General features: G+C 45.7%; 2 protein-coding genes across 2 annotated transcripts in view; both read right to left on the bottom strand.

Moving 5' to 3' along the window:
• The window catches only part of mkxa (mohawk homeobox a), a gene marked incomplete at both ends in the record, with an annotated part of 32,431 nt that extends 27,038 nt beyond the window's left edge, over positions 1-5,393 (bottom strand). The window contains 2 exons of the mRNA XM_080854945.1: positions 2,490-2,649; positions 5,218-5,393. Of these exons, the coding sequence (XP_080711071.1) occupies positions 2,490-2,649; positions 5,218-5,393 (336 nt within the window). The remainder of the gene's footprint in view (positions 1-2,489; positions 2,650-5,217) is intronic.
• Positions 5,394-16,471: 11,078 nt separating this feature from the next.
• The window catches only part of odad2 (outer dynein arm docking complex subunit 2), a gene marked incomplete at its 5' end in the record, with an annotated part of 71,667 nt that continues 65,638 nt past the window's right edge, over positions 16,472-22,500 (bottom strand). The window contains one exon of the mRNA XM_080854944.1: positions 16,472-16,596. Coding sequence (XP_080711070.1) covers positions 16,483-16,596 — 114 coding nt within the window. The 3' untranslated portion in view covers positions 16,472-16,482. The remainder of the gene's footprint in view (positions 16,597-22,500) is intronic.

Genomic DNA, 22,500 nt, shown 5'->3' with positions numbered 1-22,500 from the left:
TAGCGCGGCCTCATCTGAGCGGACATGCGAGGTGCTTACTCTGGCCGCTCCGCGCTGCGCTCCAATAACACGCTTTTTCCAGCGCTCGCTCGTCCCCCCCCTCCTCACTGCACGCCATAAAACGACACCCGAGCAGGCCTTCTCCCTTTCACAAGGGACAGAGACCATTAGATGTTCGACTAGAAAAACTTTTCATGCCCAATAGATTTCAAGTGGCTTATGAAAGCCGGGGCCGGCCGTGTGTCAGGGCCCTTATTTATGCTGGATCACTCCTGCACTGATTGAGCCCTAGGTTTGCAGATCGGGTGTCTAGGGCCTCTCCGTCTTCTCCTTCAGGGGCCCGCAGAGAAAATAGAACAGATAGAAAGATTGACACTTAATGTGAGAAAGATAGACAGGGAGAGGGAGAGAGAGAGAGAGAGCGAGAACAAGTTATCCCATCTCTAGGTGAGAGAAGTATAATGTAATGACTCTGTCTTCCTTTCAATGTGGAGGAGCTACTTATTGTGCTGAATCGTCTTAGTGTGCTACACAGAATTGTCTGAGTGTGCTACACAGAATCGTCTGAGTGCGCTACACAGAATCGTCTGAGTGTGCTACACAAAGCATTGACTAACCCAGCTGGGGAACCGTAGCATGGGCTATGCCAAGGTCAGGAAGCTCAAGCACTGATAACACACATTCTTTCATTACCTCACCACACTGCTACTTGTGTTGGGAAAAAAATGTCAGCTGAATTTGTCCATGAAAAAAAAGCGTGTTCTGTGTGTGTGCTTTAGGTGGTCTTGTTGTTTGGTGTAGGAGATGTTTCTTACCCATGAGTCACTAAGCTGTATTCAACCTCTGAGACATTTTTTAATCCTTTCTGTACAGAATATGATTGGTGGATTCAAATAAATATTTTAAAAGTGTGTGTTTTCTGTAATGATGTTCTGTGTGTGTGTGTATGTTTTCCATATTGATGTAACATGTTAAGTTCAGTTAACAGTAGGTCACATATGATCTATGTGCAGATTTAATACTGATTGCACCAATTTGCCATATATCTAGTGTGACCTATAATGCAGTTGACATTAACTTTGGTGCGGGTGATGTACTGTGCAGAGCAAAAGGAGACTTCCAGAACACATGTGTCTGATCGATGATAGGAGACCAAGAAATCAAGCTCTTGGATCTGCCGGTGATTTTCTATAACTGTTTTCTTTATGGAGTTTGGTGTGTGCTATTTGAATGGTACTCACCAAACTCTGTATAAAATCTCTCTGTCTCTCTTTCTCGCTCTCTCTTTCTTTTGCGCTTTCTCTCTCTCTTATTCTGTCTGCCAACAGTCATGTTGCAGAAAGGAAGGAGACCATGCATGACCACATGTCCAGCAGTTCAAGAGTGTGTGTGTTCATTTGTGTGTGTGTGTGTGTGTGCAGCGCATGTGTACGCGCGTGCGTGCGTGTGTGTGTCCTCATCATAATTTCATTTTTCTCTCGTGTGTTTTTGCTCAGAGGAAACCAAATGGAATCATTAGACAGAATATGAAAAGCAGACCAGACTGAGCAGTGTCATTCAGAGCCTTACAGCAAACTCACTCTGCTCTCTCCTCCACACACATGCACTGTCTCTCTTTCTTCTAGAAAAACACACTAAAACACACACACATATCTCTCACATACACTTTCTCAAATGCTGTCTTTTTTTTCTCTCTCTGCCTCTCTCTCTCTCTCTCCCTTACACACATGCACTGTCTCTCTTTCTTCTAGAAAAACACACTAAAACACACATACGTATCTCTCACATACACTCTCTCAAATTCTGCATCTCTCTCTCTCTCCCACACATACACACACACACACACACACACACACACACTAAAGAGAGAGGGGGGAGACAGGGAGAGATCGAAAAAGAAAACCATGAACAGATCTGTATACTGTTGTCTGATTCCTCTCTGTAGGCACGAGCAACCTGGTCAATGAAAATCATACATCCCACCATCACACATCACATCAGGCCAGAAAGACTCCCCCTCCATCTCCAAACCCTGCAATAGCTCCTGGTGGGCCGACACGAGCATGCTGACTACATGTCCAACGCCACTCTCCTCACAGCCTGTGCTGTCAGCAAGCTCACAACAGGCACCCTAAACCACTTAAAAGCCTAATTTCCAAACATGCAATCACCAGTGCTGTGCACAACAATCATGGCTACTAATTAACTCTCAAACGACTCTGGACCATTGACTCTATATACAGTCGATGCTTTGGACCAAACAGTCAAGAGCTGAAAGCCTGTGTTCCAGACAGTTAACTGTTTTGTTTACATAAGCCTGCAGCAATAGTATAAATGCACACAGACAAATGATGCACTTTTCTCCAGTCCCATTTCAACCACACAGCAAATATCACCATCAGAAAAGCAATTTCTTATACCACTTAGAGAGAATGCAGGACACTGAATTAACTACACTGAGAGACAATGATGAGTGCAGGTGTGATTACCTGGACCAAAGTCATTTGTGAGCCAAGGGCCAGTAGGATTTTCTCTGTTTTGGTGGGGTACGGGTTGTCCCTGTGTTTGTACAGCCACTGTTTCAGAGGTCGGGCCATATCCTGCAGCGCCTGCCGCTTGTGTCGCACCTTTCCGCCGTTCTGACGGGACCTGCAGGTAAGGGAGAGAAAGCCATCACGGTGCATTCATCTCATCTGCACTTACACATGCCAGCAATTGAACTGATGTAAACTCACGTAGTATTATACACAAATTCTTCATTACACAGAGTTGAAATGTGACAAATATATAGAGTACATATTGTTAAAAACCCAAGGCTATTTCTTCTAAGCTAAGGCTTCAAGGGCAGTTTCATATTTTCAGCCCATATTTTTTTTCTTCGTTTTGCTGAGGACTTAATGAATATCGCACAAATCGACAACGCCCTGCACATTGAGAAATATTTTTACAAAATATTGAATATCCATGGAGACATAACAACAAAACATGCCAAAATGTATTTTCATTTAAAGCAGTGCGGCCAGTCGGTTGCTAGACACCTTTCATCACTGGGGCAGATTTTTTGTCCCATTCAGTGGTATGATTACATTTCCTGAATCAACACGTTAATTCACAGCATGTTGAGAATCTATGGGACCTGAAATCTACAGTCTATCAGGCACTTCATAACAATTCCAATTTCAACCTAAATTTCGGCCTTAATGTAGCCAGTAACTACAGGACCAAGCAGCTTTCTCTGCACAGGCACAAATGGGCTTAATAAAAAATATATTTAAATTATCGTATGATTGATGGCCTAGTCTTCTGACAGTAGAAAATAAGGTCTTCGAGATTATTGGTTACCTGACTATTTTCGATAGTTTTGTATGGTTAGTTAACAAGTAAAGGTTCGACTATGAATGAACAAATTATCGCGTTAGGGACGAACAGACAGTCTCTCTGTATTAGGCTATGAGAGAGAGAGAGAGAGAGAGAGAGAGAGAGAGAGAGAGAGAGAGAGAGCTGTTGCAGATGAATGAGGCGCGGATGCGTGTGAACAAACAGCCATCTCAGCTGCTTGAGAATGGTCGGGTTCATGAGTCCTGAAACGCGCTGAGAGAAGTGTAATTCCGCTGCCTAACTGCGCTGTAATTGAGCTCGAGACGCGAAGAGAACTCGAACAGAGGCGTTTTAACAACCTACGTGTTTTCTTTCCCACCGCAAAGCACGAAAACGGCGCAATTAAACAAATAACAACATTCAATTTCACACCAACGCCTTGAGAAGTCTCAAACGAGCTCTCTCCCCGTCTGCGGCGCGAACCCGTTTATTAGGCCAGGTTAAGGCCTCACTGCAGAGGCTGACACGAATGCTCTGGACAGGAGGACATTTTCCACTCACACACACACACACACAATATAAAGTTCATATGCATCCTGCTTTGAATCATGGTGTAGGTCTAGTCTTTGAAGGCAATCTCACGTGTTTGGCCCTGTAGGGGTCAGTGTGGAGCCGTGATAGCAAACCCTTATCTAATCTTAACGTAATGCTTTTCCCCTGCAAAACCCCTAGCCTGCCCGAGGCTCGTGTTGGGCAAATATTTTCCTTGTAACCCATATCTGTGTAGACAACCTACGGAACATTTCTTCTCCCTGTTCGGAGTTGGGCGACACACACCTCGTTATTTACATTAATATTCTTCATTAGCCTGCGAGGGTCAGTGTGTTATGCCTCTGTCTCATTTTCCCGACACCCGGAGCGCTTCACTAACCGCGCGCAGACGCGCCCCAGAGCGGAGGATGTTTGCACGAGCGGACTCGTGTTTCAACGGTACCAGTCACCGGCGCACGGGACTGATGTAGCAGCGCACAGAAGGCACTACTGTGCTGTCAGCAAATAAAATGCGTGCTAACCGTAAACAGCCCGAGGTGCTGCTCGCGAGGGACGAAGGGTTGGGGAACGCGGGGGATATGAATCCTTTTCTGCCCCAGTCTCTACAAAAATATCCGTGATTGACTGGACCACACATCAAGTTAAAGGACATGCTTATTTATTGGAAACAGACCGGGGGCAGTTTGAAACACGCTACCGAACACACAGGCCCTAGATCATAATCTAAAGATTAGTCTATCTAAAAACATCAACACTAAAGTGTCCAAATTGAGTAGTAAATATTAATTTCCTGTGATTCCCCTTTAAAAAAATTAAGGTCATATTACAACTTTAGCCTAAAAAAAATACACTTGCATTTAAACTCAAACCATATGTTTAAACCTCAGTTCACGAACATAAATGTCTAGGAGAATATGATATTTATTGAGAACACTGAGCAAAATCAGACCGACGTTTTCGTTTAAAAACATTAAGTTTTGCAGACTACTGTCAAACTGAAAATGATGTTTAAATAATTAATTCCGACAGATGTGTCGCACTAGATTATCCAAAATGAGTCTTATGGAAAATGTAGCTTCCTTTTCCATTCGAGTTTAGGTCAGGTCACACTTTGTGCGAGAAGCTACATTTTTTCTGTGTTACTCCAACTATTTTAGGATTAGCTGTAATTACGTTGTTTCAAGTTTATTGCGTGTTAAGCCTCTAAAAAGACTACCCAAAACAAGCATACGCTTTCCACCCGTGTAACAGTTCTGCGAGTCATTTTCAGCCCAGTAGCATTTCACTTGCCGTCCCACAAGCAACTGTATGACTGCTGGATTTTATAAAGACTTCATGAACACGTACCCCGCGCGCCGGTGGCGGATGACCGAGCTGTCTTTGATTGCGGGGTTGCCGGAGAGAAGGTCCGCGTGCTGTCCATCGATCACTTCCAAATAATTCCTGCTGCTCCTCTCCACCTCCTTGGCGTTCTCCTCGAACAGAACCTGATTGCTAAGTTTGTTGAACACAATCGTGTTCATCTTTGGTGCCGTATTCCTCACGCGCTCCGTCGTGCGGGGGGGAAAAAAGGCTGTGGGGCGCGCGTGGTGGCTATGCTGTCTGCACTGCCGCTGCAGACCGTCCGGCTCCCCTGTATCTCCTGTGGAAGCGAACAGAGGACAAGATGTTTGTGTATGTTTTTTAAATAATCACGTAGACGTGCCCTTTAATCACGAGCATACAGCGGGACCACTGACGGACAGCCGTGAGCTCATCACTCGGAGGAGCGGGGCAAGGAGAGTTTATTATCATTGGGATGACAGATTCATAAAATAAACAGCGCAAGTCTTGTACCAAAACAACATACCGACGCAGCAACCATCCAGTGGGACGGCTTTCAAACACATGTGTTGTAGGTTATTCACGGGCCAAGGTTCATTTAATCAGTACCAAATCCTCTTGAATAACTACAATGGTAAGGTATCGTTAGTGACATATAAACGTGGTCCACTTTAAACAGCAAAGAAACAAGCTCGAATTAGAACAGCAAACAGCTGGTATCACATAAAAGGACCAAAAGAGAATGATGTCATATTTTGAGGTACTTTCATGGTGACTGGTTTGGTAATTTGGATTTGCCAGTTATATCAAAAAGACTTGCAGGCTGGTTCTACCGTAGACGTTCAAATGACCGAAACAGCTGTATCCAACATGTTGAACACGAATGAATCTTCAGAAGCGCTTCTTGTTCAATAAAATACAATTTTGCGTTCGCCTCTTTTCTTATTATCAAAAACTATCTTTCACACGAATTTACCAGAAGTAGAAAAGTACTGGCACTTGAGTAACGGCCACCCGTCAAGTAGGCTACCAGACCAGTGTATCGCTTACAGCAGGCGTAATTCCAGGTAAGAGTTTAGAACGGAGCAGCCTTCAAATCGTCTTTCCAACACCTTCACAAACATGAAAGTGAAGACTAACCCTTCATCTGACGCGAAAGAATTAGCACACAACTGCGTTAGAAATAAATATCTCCATGTTACCTGTCAAGCGCCCGTCCTGCGTGACTGTAGTGAGCAGTCCCGTTGCCAATGGCCCATTCCCCGTTTACATATTCCCGTCCTCAACTCCGGAGCGCAAACCGCACACACCACGCTCGCCTCGCAGCTTTATTCAACGGCCCTGAAGAGCAGGGCCCCGAAACGTGAATACAACACACTTCTCATGTTTCCTAGCACAGTGGCTCAGTTTGCGAACATAGGGTGAATGCAGTATGCCGGTTCCGCGGCGTGCCCGGGGGAGGCTACCGGGAGACGGCGCGCGCAGCAATCCTCTGTCTGGAACGTTCCCATGTGCCCACGGCAGCGTGTTGATGCGTTGATATGTTGATAAGTATGGCAAACTCGGGTTTCTTTTCACCTGTGCGTCCAGGACGTGCAGAATTCAATGCACCATGAAACTGACAGGTGGCACAATTAAATAGATGGCATCAACGTGTCTAGAATTGGCGAATTCATTTTTAGCATTGGAAAAAAACTGCATATACATAGAAAGAGTTTAGCCTACATTAGATTAGTATAGATACGTTTATGAATATATATGAATATACACATCATACTAATGGCCTAGCTTACGTGTATTCCCTTCCGTTGGCAACATGGGAAACACGTTTACATTTTCCAATGTATTACTTGCACCCATTTGGTATCCCCACACAAGTGCGTATTTTTATGTAATATGCTGTTGATGTACGTCTGAACATTTATAACACAATTTCCTTTTCAAAATATGTCCTCTGAAATAGCACGGAAATAGTTCCAGACCAGCATTTATTGACTTGACCTTTGCAAGCGGAACCCTAAACCTATCAACAGCACAGCCGATACTGTGCCATGCCAGACTTTACCCAAAGCTGTTTACCAAGGGTGAAATTAAATTCTATTTCAGTTGACTCAAATCTCCGCTGTAAACAAGTACAATCCAATTAATTACATCGAACGCCAGTGTTATGTTTTAATCTGGAAAACTAGCGTGCAGAGGAATAGAGCATTGATAAGATCCTGGTGCCCTACCCTCTCATTTCACCAAATTACACCACTCTACTCTCGGCTTTATCCAGGGTAGTGATTGCGAGGCGCATGACTTTGCAGAACGGGCCCATCTGTAACTTTTAAAGTCTGTGTAATGAACGTGTTTGTTTTTATTTGTGTTTATTTTTACCTATTTAATGAAGGAACGCTCCCGAACGCAGCATGAGTCATTCGATTTCATTCCCCACGAACTTTTTTTCAAGATGGGAAGCCAGGTTTTCTTTGGAGAAATCACATGCAGATAACAGATACAATAATTTAAAAGTGAACATTCTTGGCAAACAGTTCATGTTCAGTCACCCTCTTTCTCTTTCTGTGACCTTCACCAGCGTATCAGTGTATTACATAAACGTGTGTGTGCGAGTGTGAAAATTAGACTGATGTATCTGTTTGGTTTGGTCCCAATGTCTCACTGTGTTAGGGGTTGGAATGTGAGTGAGTGAGTGTGTGTGTGTGTGTGTGTGTGTGTGTGTGTGTGTGTGTGTGTGTGTGTGTGTGTTAAAAGGGCTGTGCTCTAGGAAATGTATGAGCGTTGAGAAGTGATTTGGACAGCCAGTGCAGTGGCTCAAGGAGAAGAGGGGCTTACTGAAGAGTTGAGCACTCCGAAGAGACCACTACATCTGTTCTGCCTCAATCAGCACTCTGACTCTCTCTCTCTCTCTCTCTCTCTCTCTCTCCCCCCCCCCTCTCTCTCTCTCTCTCTCTCTCTCACACACACACACACACACACACACACACACACACACACACACACACACACACACACACACACACACACACACACACACACACACAAAGTAGCTTCAGCTTTCACTACTTTGAAATCCCAGCACTGTTCTTTGTTCCGTTATCTTGTCAGCCTCTCTAGGTAATATGTCTTTTATGTCTTTTGTGAGCCTTTTATGAACCATGCAGACAAGCTCTCATCAGCACACACACAGTCTCCTGTCAAATGCCACACATGCGCAGACACACACACACACACACACACACACACACACACACACACACACACACACACACACACACACACACACACACACACACACACACACACACACACACACACACACACACACACACACACACACACACACACACACACACACACACACACACACACACACACACACACACACACACTATATATACAGACTTTAGTGTAGTGGACACACTATACTTACAGACTATAGTGTCTAGCTGGGTTATTTGTTTATCATTTATACTGGCTAGAGGGTATATCATTATCACCACTCTTTCTCTCTCTCTCTCCCGGAGAAGGGAGCAGAGATCTGGTCTTGGTTTTTTTCTATGTCCACTGCTGCCGCAACAGCATCTGCATAAAATGACAATTAGCTGTTTATGTGATAAATGAAATACCACTTAACCAGACAGACGCAAGAAAACCAGAGTCTGATGACAACACAAGATGCCTTACATAAAACACACACACACACACACACACACACACACACACACACACACACACACACACACACACACACACACACAGACACACACAGTTAGACAGGATCTGGCCATTTTCTTGTGTGTGTGTATGTGTGTTGACTTCTACTGCAGCCGCTATTGCTATTACCAACAAGTAATATTGGCTTGCTACAGTAATGTAAAAGAAAAACAAATCTCTTCACTGCTCTCCCTCTTTTTCACACACACACACACACACACAAACATATACACACACACACACATAGAAGCCTAGGGTCAAAGGCTAACAATTGCAAGAAATTACGATTATGTCTACACCTCATCTCATTAAAAGCTCAAATCCATTTCAGTGGCAGCTCTAATGACTCCCATTTAAAGTGACGCTTTCACACCAGCCCTGGGCCCCATATGTGTGTGTGTGTGTGTGTGTGTGTATTTTCCTGCCTACTGAGGTCTACACTACAAGGCCACGTTACAAAAGCCACAGACAAATTTGTTAAAATCATTGGTCCCCTGGAAAATTTGAACGCTCTACTTCAGGACAAACAATTATACCTATTCGAGATTCGGTGATTAAAGTGTTTTTTCTTATTGCCTTGAACATTTAGGACACTACTCAGAAAGAGAGAGAGAGAGGGAGAGAGAAATGTTATTACGCACTCTTACACACTTTAGCTTTTCCACACAAGCACACACACACACACACACACACACACACACACACACACACACACACACACTTAAAGCTATTACACCAAAAAAGGGGCTAGTGTCATTAGTTGCCTTCACTTCTGGCACCGAGACGCTCTCAGCAAATAATATGTGTTCAGGGCAGTGCTCCCATTCACTCTGTTTTTCTTAGAGGAAAAAAGAAAATCGGCTTCCTAAAAATATGCACGGCAGTCTGAAGCAGCTGGGCTGGGGCAAGGCAAGGCTGAGACGGGTTGGTCCGGGTTGGTCGATCCGGCCTACGTTCAGCCCCGTGTGCGTCTTTGGCCCCGGGTGCTGTTGGCACGGTGTTATCGCAGTGCGTGGGCTGGTTCCCATGGATGTAAGAGACTAATAAGGGTTTCTGTATTTCTGTATTCTGGCTACCGATCCGTGCTCACCCCACAGCTATTTATGATCATAAGGATTACGTTTGGAATAAAATATATATCAGGAGAAACAAGATTGGTTTGGCCAAGAAGAGCTTTTTAATTGTGGTAGGCTACTGACACAGAGGTGGCTTATGGACATATGGAATCGTAGAGTGCACAGGTGGCCATATTAAAAAAGCTTGGGTTTGTGTGTAAACTCTACTGGCACGTAGAGGTGGCCTATTTTGTTGTTTGTCTTCAATAGGACACAAAACTACACATGCTTCTCCTTAAAACAGCACATCTGGGCCAAGGACAGAAAAAGAGCAGTTTGGATTGTTGCTGCCATTGCAATATTTTAAAAATCTTTCTATGGTTCTATATTGCCATTCATTGAAGAAGCCTTTCTGATGTCATAGTTAGCGTGCACATGAATAGGCCATGCTTTTCAGACGCAGAGAACAACAAGCAAAGTCAACAAGGATTTTGTGACCATTAGCGTTTGGAAAATTGGACCTAGTGTCTTCTTTCCGCCATAACTTATTCCAATTATTCGCACTTTTGAAGGAAACTCTTAAAAGTGTCCTTTCTGCTTTCATTCCATCATGCGTGCTAAGATCCCACTGTGTGTCCGTAAATCTCACTGGTCACTTATTAACACCAAAAGGCACGAAATGTTCTGAAATGTGACCTCTTCCGTAAGAGAGAGAAGAGGGATGCATCGTTTCTCAGAAGTTTGGCAATGATGAACAGAGAGTGAGATTCTCACAATACAACATAGGAACAGCACGCAGATCAGTGTTCTAGTTATCTAGAAAAGGAGAACTACCAACAGCCAGGTGCATTTGCACATGAACCTAAAGCCAGATCTTCTGCCAGATGAAGCAGTTGCCCCTCTCCCTCTCTCTCCCTCCCTCTCTCTCCCTCCCTCTCTCTCTCCCTCTCTCTCTCTCTCTCTCCCTCTCTCTCTCTTTACCTCTCTCTCTCTCTCTCCCCCTCTCCCTCTCTCTCTATTCCCCCTGTTTGTCCTGCCTGTATGCTGAAGTGCAGATGAGAAGCGGGGGATAATATCACTCTTGGTCTGGAGCCACGAGGGCCACACAGGTTCACGGCCCAAAAGAGGTCCGACGAAGAACACTTGGTCAACTTCTGGCCCACAGATGTGTGTGTGTTGTGTTATTTGTGTGTGTGTGTGTGTGTGCGTGTTGTCTTATGCTTACGTCCTGTATGCTGTCATCTCCTTTGTTTATGCCTATGTGTATACATAGATTTGTATTACGTAATTGTAGACTACATCTTGTGTCTTTCAGCAAATGCGTGTGTGTCATAGCCATATACTTGCACAATGTAAATACGCAATACTATATGATCTTGTATACTGCTCTCAAATTGTGTGTGTGTGGTGTGTGTGTGTGTGTGTGTGTGTGTGTGTGTGTGTGTGTGTGTAATTATTTGATTGGTTTTCTTTATGAAAGTGTATGACTCTCCGGCCTACATCTGCCCAACAGTAGTAGCGTGCATATCCATTAATCAGGCTGGATGATGACATCATAATGAGGACCAGAAGACCCAATCAAAGAGCCCCACACATCTCTCATAAAACACATCAACATAAGACATCATCGGCATCTGTCATTGGCTCGTCAGGGCACACAGTAGCCTCTCAGTCTAGACGTCTGCATTTCATCTTTCATAAACACTGAACAGCAGACTTTTACAGACTGCAGGCAGATCATCACTGGTCGGATTGGACCTGACACTTTCATAGGGCAAGCTCAACAGGTGGCATCAAGGTCTAATTAGTCTATAAACTTCTCTTTCAATAAAACAAAATCCACACACACACACACACACACACACACACACACACACACACACACACACACACACACACACACACACACACACACACACACACACACACACACACACACAAACACACACACACACACACACACACACACACACACACACACACACACACACACACACACACACACACACACACACAAAGCACTGTATTGATCTATCTATGCTTGCAGCACATATCATCACAACTAGGGATGCAAACACACACATGCACCCTCACTAGTTGTAAATTCACACCTGCCATTCAAGAGCATCTACAGCCACTGTAGCCACGTAGCATCGTGTTCAGATCACTTGCTGCAGTCTAGCTGCAAGCACTTCAAATCAAATCAAGTACTGTTAGCAACAATGTAACCACTTTAGGAACAAGGAGAAAAGGATAAATAGGGACAAAGAGGAAGAGAGAATATTACTTTTTGGGGGTGTTTGAAGGAATGAGAAACCTAATATGGGTATCAAATGGGGAAAAATAAGCAACAGCTCGCCTATACATGAGAGAAAGAGAGTTGGGGTTTAGCGGGAGGCTTAGATATGAGAGTACTAACAAACATATGGAACCGGAGAGTGGTTATATTGCGTATAAGTTTGTGTTTGGGTGCATGCATGAATGTGTGTTGTGTGTGTATTTCTGTGTGGTGTCTTTACCACAATGCTCCTCTGTGTGTGTGTGTGTGTGTGTGTGTGTGTGTGTGTGCATATGTATGTGTGTATGTGTGTGTGAGTGTGTGTGTGTGTGTGTGGGTTGTGTGGGTTGTGTGTGTGTGTGTGTGTATTTGTGTGTGTGTGTGTGTGTGTATATATGTGTGTGTGTGTGTGTTTGTGTGTGTGTGGGTTGTGTGTGTGTGTGTGTGTGTGTGTGTGTGTGTTTGTGAAAGGCTGCCTGGGAGCGGGCGAAGCCACTTCTGATGTCTGGACGGCGTTTTTACTGCTCATTAGCTGCCTTATGAAATCCTTCAACCGGACCGCCTCCAGGCCTGTGGGATCCCTCCACTTTCATTTCGCAAAACAATCACCCAGGCCCAGTCTCTGTGTGTGTATGTGTGGGTGAATGTGTGTGTGTGTGCGTCGGTGCGTGTTTATGTGTGTGAGTGCATGTGTGTGTGTGTTGTCTGGCCAAGTCTTGCAAACACTCCCCACACAGCAAGCTCAGGGAGATGAGTGACATGTCAGTTCCAGCGCCACGGCTGTACTGCCGAGAAACACACATTCATCGCTCACCATGTGAAATTTGAACACACACTTGCTGTGCGTACTTCCATACACAGCCCCATGCACTATTCACACACATATGCACACTAATCATTCACCTCCCATAGTGAGCGTACTAACATATATCATCAAAGTGCACTAAAAATGTATGGTGTTCAGAGTGCATAATGTATTTGGTGGGCCATATCTTATGCGTGTGTATGTCTGCTTTCGTGTGTTTAATGATCTAATGTAACGGCTACCTCGACTGATTTGTGGAGAACGAGCCTCTCATTTTCTCAGGATTACGTTGGACTGCAGACGAAGAGCCAGGAGAGTAAAAGCGCATGTGTGTTTGAGGAGGTGATAAATGGAACACGACAGTCATGTGCAGACAGAACAAGCATTAGGAAAACACACAACTCTGGGTTTATACACAATAAATATTTCATGCTAACCATTTTCTTTTCTCTCTTTCTTTCACTTGTTGGGTTCCTCCCCCCCAGTCAAACCACTAACAAGCCATTCAGCATGAGCGGAGCAGCAGTATATCTGTGTGGTAACGGCGGGGTTTGACCTGTAAATGCTGAACTCATGCTGCTGGTGGGGACGAGGGGGGCGAGCATCTGTAGCTGAGGGAACCTGTGTGTCGGTCAGCCAGCAAGAGGCTTTCAAAGAACTTCTAAAACACAAAACCACTCTTATTACCTTAACTTTTACAACTAACCCAAGGAAAGATTTTGGAGTGTAATCTTTATGGATTTATCAACAGAGAATTACCTTTTGCACTCCATATGAGCAGATAAGACATAAACAATATACTGCCGAGACCACTAGACAAGGGTTACAAAGACAGAGAGAGAAACAGAGAGAGAGAAAAAGAAAGAGCTCAGATAGGCAGATGGCCGACATGGCCAGGGGCAGACGCACCTCATGAATTCCTGTCCTTCACTGGAACATGCTACATTTGTTTAATGAGGTCAGCAATGCATAACCCCTGCTGCAGATGACCTCCACATTAGGGAGGCACACACCAGACAGACATTCAGGGCAAACCGGGGCCCAGGAGGGAGGCTACAGGACAGTGATATTTCTATGAGAAAGAGTTTGGGTTGATCTTGTTTGGGGGTGCTGAGCACAGCAGTTTCTGGTAGTGTACAAACTGCCATGCTGTCTTGCCAGTTAGCCTGAAGGAATCTGACTCTAGCATGGGCCTGGCTCTGTTCTCCGAGTAGATGCATGGTGTGTGGAACGCATGTCGAACACACACTCTGGCAGTCGGGCTGTTTACTGCTCTCTGTCAAGCTGATACATCCTGACTGGAAGATACAGAGTGACAAACAGTTTGTTCTTGGAGGCCTACGTAGGCTGTTCATTATATAATAGCATTCATTTGGGTTTGAATGGAGACAACAGAGAGCCAGGGCCAAATGTCTTTTTTTCCCTACTGGGCCGAGTGCCTCTTTCCACGGAGGAAATCTGAAAAACTTTCTCTCTTTTGACTTTTGATCTAGCTCTCCCCTCCCTCTTTCTCTCTCTCTCTCCCTCCCTCTTACATACACACACTCTCTCTCTCTCCTCAGCTGGTGCTGGTTAGTGCGTGTTTGAGAAGTGCAAAGGTTCCTAACCACCAGCGTCTGATGTTACATGGCCTTGCGATACGGAATCAGAGCGATATTAACGCTGAAAGCCCCCCAGGGTGTGACACGGGCCTCCAAAGCAGGGTGCTAAGCCTGCGGCCTAATCAGCACCAGCACACTGCGGTGGCTGAGAGGGGCGAGAGCAGAGAAAATAGAGGAGGGGAGGAGAAAGAAGAGAGGACAGAGAAGAGAGGAGAGAGAAGAGAGGAGAGAGAAGAGAGGAGAGAGAAGAGAGGACAGAGAAGAGAGGAGAGAGAAGAGAGGAGAGAGAAGAGAGGAGGAGAAGAGAGGACAGAGAAGAGAGGAGAGAGAAGAGAGGACAGAGAAGAGAGGAGAGAGAAGAGAGGACAGAGAAGAGAGGAGAGAGAAGAGAGGAGGAGAAAAAGTGAAAGTGAAAAATGTAAGGACAAAGTGAGAAACAGGGCTGGTGAACAAAAGCAAGAATGAACAAAGAGAGAGAGAGAGAGAGAGAGAGATGACCTAAGAGTTGGAGGTGTTGAGAGTCTTGTCTGGGTATTTGTTTCCATCCTCCCTGTCTGCGTTGGTCCGGGGGGTGTGGGGGGCTCAGATGGGGGTTTATTTGTTTGTGCAGAGGCAAGGGAGAGAGGTCTGGGTCTGGACGCGGTGGTCTCCCGTAACACACAGCCCAGCGAGGAGGAGCTGGACGCCTCTTTATGGGGTCTGCGCCGAGGCGGTCTCTTGCCCCTTGCGCCCATTCATTCCTGCCCAGTTTACGAGCCACCTTAACGAGGACGTCCACTGAAGAATAGCATTTATTTACAGCAATTACAGCTAATAACGCAACATATTTTGGAATAATCGGGGTAGGGGGTGGGACTGAGTGCACCAATTATATGTGTAAATTCATATTTACTCAGACCGGTTGCGCAAATGGCGACCTCTGTTGTGCCGTGTGTTGTTATTCGGTCGTCTGTTGTGTTTACCTCATCGCTGATTGAGTTTATGGGAGTCATTTCATATTTTACGGGAAACTCTCCGTCTGCATCGATTTACTGTTTAGAAGAGGGGGCTAGATCAAGACCCACACACAGTTAGCAAACACAAGGCATTGAGTCTGTATCGCTGCTTAGCGGGATGTGGACGCGTGGGTGAATGTGTCTTCTGTTGGTGCGTCAGTGTGCAGGTTGGAATATAAAGCACATATATCTCTGTCGCCTTGTATGTCTCTGTGGTTGAGAGTGAGTGTATGAGGGAAGGAGTGTTGGGTTGTGTGTGTGTGTGTGTGTGTTATACAAAACAAGACAGCCAGATGTGGCTGTTGTTTAGATGTCAGTCCATGAAATATGCGGCACTCACACACTATGAAAAGACACACACGCGCACACACACCCACACACAGACACACGCGCACACACACACCCACAGACACACGCACACACACACACACAGAGCTTTGCTTGGCATGAACACAAACAGGAGAAGAAAGGCTTTATTGTTGTGATTCAATTAGACACTGTAACGAGAGGAGTTAGGCCCAGCCAAAGCCAGAGCAAAGACATGAGGGAGACACAGCAGTGAAAGACTTCCAAATTAAATAATTACTAAAAGCTTTTTGGGGTGGGAGGAAATACTTCCTACCATTATGACACACACACACACACAACCACATATCACACATACTCACACACCTCTGAAATGTGTGATAATGTGGCTGTCCAAAAGTGTGTGTGTGTGTGTGTGTGGGAACTTCAAGGGGAATCTCTTCTTTTGTTTTACTTTGGGCTTCTCTGTGGTGGCGCTGCTCTAGCTGTAGCGGGCGTTCTCATTGGCCAGCGCCAGGCGACGGATGCTGCTCTAGCTGTAGCGGGCCTTCTCATTGGCCAGTGCCAGGCGACGGATGTTGGCCACGCAGCCAGCTGATGCCTCCTGCAGGACTTCATCAGTGGAGCCCATCATCTCAATCAGGAGCTGAGAGAGAGACGACATAGAAGAGGCAGAAAGAAAGAGAGAGCGAGCAAGAGAAAGAGAGGAAGAAACAGATTGAGAAAGAGAGAGAGAGAGAAAGACATGACAAAAATAAAACAAGAACAAGAAATCAATAATTAGAAATGCCTACAACTATTCAGCTCCTGATCAGTAAGCACATGAGGCCATAATAGAGTTCATTTGTTGGAAAAGCACAAGATAACTATCTGAAATCTATGAAGGAACACAATGTGTGTATACGTGTGTGAATATTTGCATCTGTGTGTACGAGCATGTGTGTTTGCACTGTGATCTTCCGCCAGCTCTGACATTTTCATGTGTGCATGTGTGCCTGTGTGTGTGCGTGCATGTGTGTGTTTGTGTGTGTGTGCCTGTGTGTGTGCGTGCATGTGTGTGTTTGTGTGTGTGTGCCTGTGTGTGTGCGTGCATGTGTGTGTTTGTGTGTGTGTGCGTGCATGTGTGTGTTTGTGTGTGTGTGCCTGTGTGTGTGCGTGCATGTGTTTGTGTGTGTGTGTGTGTGTGTGTGTGTGTGTGTGTGTGTGTGTGTGATAGAGCCAGCTCCATGCCAGCTCCCCTATGCACCCCTGCAATAGAGTGAGGTCACACCCTGCCCCTCTATTTCTGCCCACTGCCGGGGCCTGGCCCCGCTCCGTTTCATGCAAAAGCCGCGACTTTCCGGAAAGCTCTGGCTGCATAAAATAATACATTAAAATCTTTTCAAAGTCATGTTTTAAAGAGTTACTTATTATACTGTCACTGGGGGCGAATGTAAAGCGCAGGCTTGCCAAACACACTGTGGCCATGCTATATGGCAAGCCACAATATCCTTTTTTTTTTTAAGTCCATAGACTCTTTGCTCTTGTTCTATGTTCCCAGTTCTCTCTCTCTTTCTCTCTCTCTATCCCACTTTCTCTCTTTACCACTCTGACTTGATGTCCCATCTCTCTATTGCTATGCTAGAATTCTGTCTTCCGTCTCTCTTCAATCAATCTCTGTCCTTCTCTCTTTCGATCTGTCGCTCTTTCGGTGGAGGGGAAATGACTGGGACTGCCTGAGAGACACAGTGGTGAGCTGTGCTCTTGAATCGAAATAAACACACAACTCAGAGAGGCGCAAAGCCTGCTGGCATGTTGACCAACCTTAAATGCTTTCAATATGTGTGTGTATTTGTGTGTGGGGGGGAGTGTATGAGTATGTGTTTGTGTTTGTGCTTATGTGTGTGTGTGTGTGTGTGTGTGTGTGTGTGTGTGTGTGTGTGTGTGTAGGTGGTTCTGTTCCCTCCCTCCCAACTGGAACCCTTTCTTCACTCACACTTAATCTGCTATCAGCCCCACTTCCCAGCAAGATCAGAAACACACACACACACACACACACATGTGCACACAAACAGACACAGCACATGACCAGAGGCGCTGAGTTTCAAGGGGTCATTAATACAACAAGCTATTAACACTCTGAGGGCTCTGGAAGCTGTATTCAGTGACAAGTCCAACTTCTCACTGTTTGTGTGTGTGTTTGTGTTTGTGTTTGTGTTTGTGTTTGTGTGTGTGTTTGTGTTTGTGTGTGGTATTGTAAGTGTCCTCAATTGACACTGTTATGGCAATGGTTGGCAAAACAGTCCTCCACTCACCCTCCCACACCCACAGTCAGACAGATGAAGATCATCTTCACACACACACACACACACACACACACACACACACACACACACACACACACACACACACACACACACACACACACAGACAGATGAAGATCATCTTCACACACATTAGCGCCGACACCATCACCTCCGGCACCACCACTAATGACCCAGACATGAAGCTTGGGCAGGCAGACGGGATGACACTTGGTAGCGCTCCAGGCCTGTCCAAGCAGAGCCAGCAGCGGCACTGCGGGGCTGTCAGGAGTGAAGGCCCGCGCTGCGCTACACTGTGCAGGGCAGGGGGGGAGTGCAGTTCCCCTATGTCAAACTGAGCGGCTGTCTGAGTGAGGAGGAGGAGGAGGACAGGAGACCAATGCTTATGACCACAGGACTCCAGAATGGGGGGGTGGTGGTGTGTGTGTGTGTGTGTGTGTGTGTGTGTGTAGCTGGGGGTGGAGAGAAAAGAGAGGAGAGAGGGGGATGTAAGGGGGAGACAAAAAAAATACGGCCGTTCTGGCCATTCTAGCCTTCAGTCTAGAAGAGGGCCACGATCTGCCCCGGATTGTAGGGTATATATCAATTACTAACACAAATGAATACGGTTTACCCACGAGTTTCGCAGAAAACTATATTCAAACTGTTACATTTACTTTTCATACATGCCAAAAGCTTACTAACCAGAGTCTGCCAGTTGTTAGTTTCAGTGCCACAGACTGTGTGTACTATTCGGCCAAGAACCGAGCGGTCTGCAGAGCGGTGGCTAATATGCCTTAGCAGAGAGTCAGGTTGAAATACACTGGGCTGTAAATACAGCATGTGCGTGCACACTTCCATAGATGTTCTCTCCTCCACGGTTACATTTGTTCTATTGTATTTTTATGCTTTAGCAACACTGCATAGGAACAGCCAAGCCAAACAAAGCAACTTTGAACTCGAGATGAGACAGCAAGAGAAGGAAATTGAGAGAGAAAATAGGGAGGGAGAAAATGAGAGAAAGACCGAAAGAAGGAGGGAGAGCAAGTAAAAACAGGGACGACTGTCGCCCTGCGTGACTGACTGAGTGGCCACCTCAGGAAACTGTCCCTTTCAAACCAGATGGCCAGCCCGCATGGAAGACAGGACTCTCTCTCTTTCATCTCTCTCCCTTTCTCTCTCTCTCTGTCTCTCTCCTGTTTTCCCTCTTTCATTCTCACTGCTTCTGAGTGTCTTACAGTAAGTGAGGGAGCCTAACAGTGGAGAGTTTTCAGTGGAACTGGGAGTGCCTCCTGAATGCCTTCGGTTTGTGTGTTTGGCCGTCTGGTTGCCAGTCGCCCAGTTTTCCTCGGAGAGCGCGCCTGGCAGGGGATGCTATCTCTGGCAAGCCAACCCGAGGTCCCCAACTGCTTATCTTGTGTCATTCAAAAGTCAGTGTGTCCTCAATGTGTGTGTGAGTGTGTGTGTGTGTGTGTGTGTGAAGCTGAAGATGGACCATGCTTGACAACCTCCGCAGGCTGTGGCACACATTTATGTGGTCAGCCTTGTGCCAAGATACAGAGCAGAGAGACATTCCCAGGACATCTTCTGCTGGGAGACAAACAGAGCAAAGAACACCGCCACGAGAGAGGAATCTTCTGACTCTGACACGGACAGATTCCTGGATTTAATTGACATCCTTGGGAAGCTGTGAAAATAATAACCCCTCCATCTGGATAGCTTGGATTGGTCTGGGGTTCCCTCCCTCTCTTTGTCTGTCTCTTTCACACTCTCTTTCTGTCTGTCTGTCTGTCTGTCTGTCTGTCTGTCTGTCTGTCTGTCTGTCTGTCTTTCTTCCTCTTTCTTTCTGTGTATCTTGGTCTGTACATCTTAATCTGTCTCCCTCTCCCTCCCTGTCTGTCTTCCTGCCTCCCTCTCTCTCTCTTTCCTTCCTTCCTTCCCTCTCTCTCTCTCTCTCTCTCGCTCTCTGTCTTAATTTGGAAAACTCAAGATGCAGGAGCTGTGCACCTTTCCAACAAAATTCCCCCCCAAACATGAATGCATTGGTCATCATTCCTGAACTCAACACCTCAGAGGAGGGTTTTTTTCTTCTTCAGGAGTTTAAAATAGCATCCAAATTCCAAAACACCTCTGCAAAGTAAACAGAAACAGACACACACACACACACACATACAGACTAGTACAGACAAACGCAAACATATGCACGCACACACATACACACATATGCAACTTACTATTATTTTGAGGGTCGATTCTATGGATTATTGAAACAAATAATCAACTATCTGGATAAACAATCGCAGAATTACTCAATGATTCTTTACGATTGTTTTAGCCTGAGGTAATTTTAGGCATATGCTAACAAACAATAAAGCCAATAAAAATGATCTTCACTCATTAATGAATGGACTAATTCAGCACTAATTCAGTTGCCTGATGGGGAGTACAACTCTTCTGCTTCCTGTGTAGAAATCCATCCACAGTAGCATTAGAGATCCAACAAACCCATAACTTGTTCGAACAAATTCAAATGCAACCCACATTGGGTATGCACACATAGACATGAGGTGTTGAAGAGATCTTTTTGCAATTAAGAAAGTAACTTGCACACTCAGCAGCGTCACTATCTCCAGCCATATACGCTGTAAGGTAAGGGAACATTTGGAATGTGAACAGGGCTGTAAATAGGTTATGATTCGCTATGCAGTGTGTTCAATATCATAAACAATTCATTGAGAAAATGAAAGTCAAACGTATGTCAAGAAACAGAAAACGTTACAGCTCGAAATGTGGCTTTTAACATGAACATCAACTATGCTAGTTAGCGAACAAGAAGAAGAAGTCTTCATCCTCCAGAAAGGCAACGGGTAACCTCTTCAGATGTGCTAGGTCAGCACGGAAAACACACCAACTAATAAAAAATGTAATTAGTTAGCAACTAATTTGGTCATTGATTTTAGCACCACTAACACACACAGAGACACACAGACACACAGACACACAGACACACAGACACACACGCACACACACACACACACACACACACACACACACACACAGGTATACACATATACACAAACAGCGGAAAACATGCAGCTCTCTCAGACAAGTTGCTTTTGTGTGAAACAGAGGATGCCTGAGTGTGAGGTGCCAAGGGAGGTGTGTGTCTGTGCCAACGTGTGTGTGTGTGTGTGTGTTTGTGTGTATAAAAGAGAAAGAGAGAGAGAGTTATTCAAAGCCGGCCAAATAAGGGCTCAGGAGGCAAAGGGCCATGATGCAGATAAGCCTGCCCCTCTATGCTTCTCTCACACACACACACACGCACACACACACACACACACACACACACACACGGACACATGGACACACACGCACGCACACACACAGACACGCACACACACACACAGCTGGGTTTCCGGAGACTATAATACACTGCTTGTTAGATATTCCCCAAACCCTCAGTAACATGATAACTGGCCTCCCGTTTGAAAAATGGATCCCAGTCGGAGTTTTCTCTTTCCCTCCCTCCTTTTTTTCTCTCCTTCTCTTCTCTCTCCTGTTTTCCTTTGCTCCCAATGTGGCCAGAGAGAATCTTGACCTCCAGGAAGGCACTGAACATGTTTCCCAGGCTCTGCTCTCTCCTGAGCGTGCGCACGCACACACTCACACACACACACACACATGTCCGCACGCTCTGTCACGCATGGAGGTGTTGTGGTGTTAAGTGTACCGGTGGTGAGCTGCTGTTTCCTGAGGAACTGGCTTCAATTCTCCCAACACACACGCACGCACACACACAGATACACACACACAGGTAGACGCAGACGCACACACACACACACACACACACACACACACACACGCAGACGCACACACACACACACAAACACACTAACACACACACACAAACACAGACACACACACACACACACACACAGAACAATCCTAGAACCACATGCAACTGTGTGCCCCTTACTTCAACGGCCCCTATTTCCAGCGTCCGGCCGTACTCTCATTCTCACCCCACCTCAGCAGTGCACCCACCCACCACACAGCCCCACCCTAGCCTGGTCCATCTGCACTTTGTCAGTTAATGAGTCCTCTTGTGACTCTAACCACAGTATACATACCAGTCCCAGCCCTCCTCCACGCCAACACTAAGACAGTGCTTGGCAGGGGCTGGCATCTCTGGTATCACTCCATGTCCCCAAGTGCTTATCTTGTGTCATTCAAGTGGCTTTACTGTGTTTGCAAATAAATAGCCATTA

The sequence above is a fragment of the Sprattus sprattus genome (assembly GCF_963457725.1).
Source record: "Sprattus sprattus genome assembly, chromosome: 17".
In the NCBI taxonomy this organism is placed as follows: Eukaryota; Metazoa; Chordata; class Actinopteri; order Clupeiformes; family Clupeidae; genus Sprattus; species Sprattus sprattus.
The sequence above is the reverse complement of the archived record's forward strand: the minus strand, read 5'-3'. Positions and strand labels throughout refer to the sequence as shown.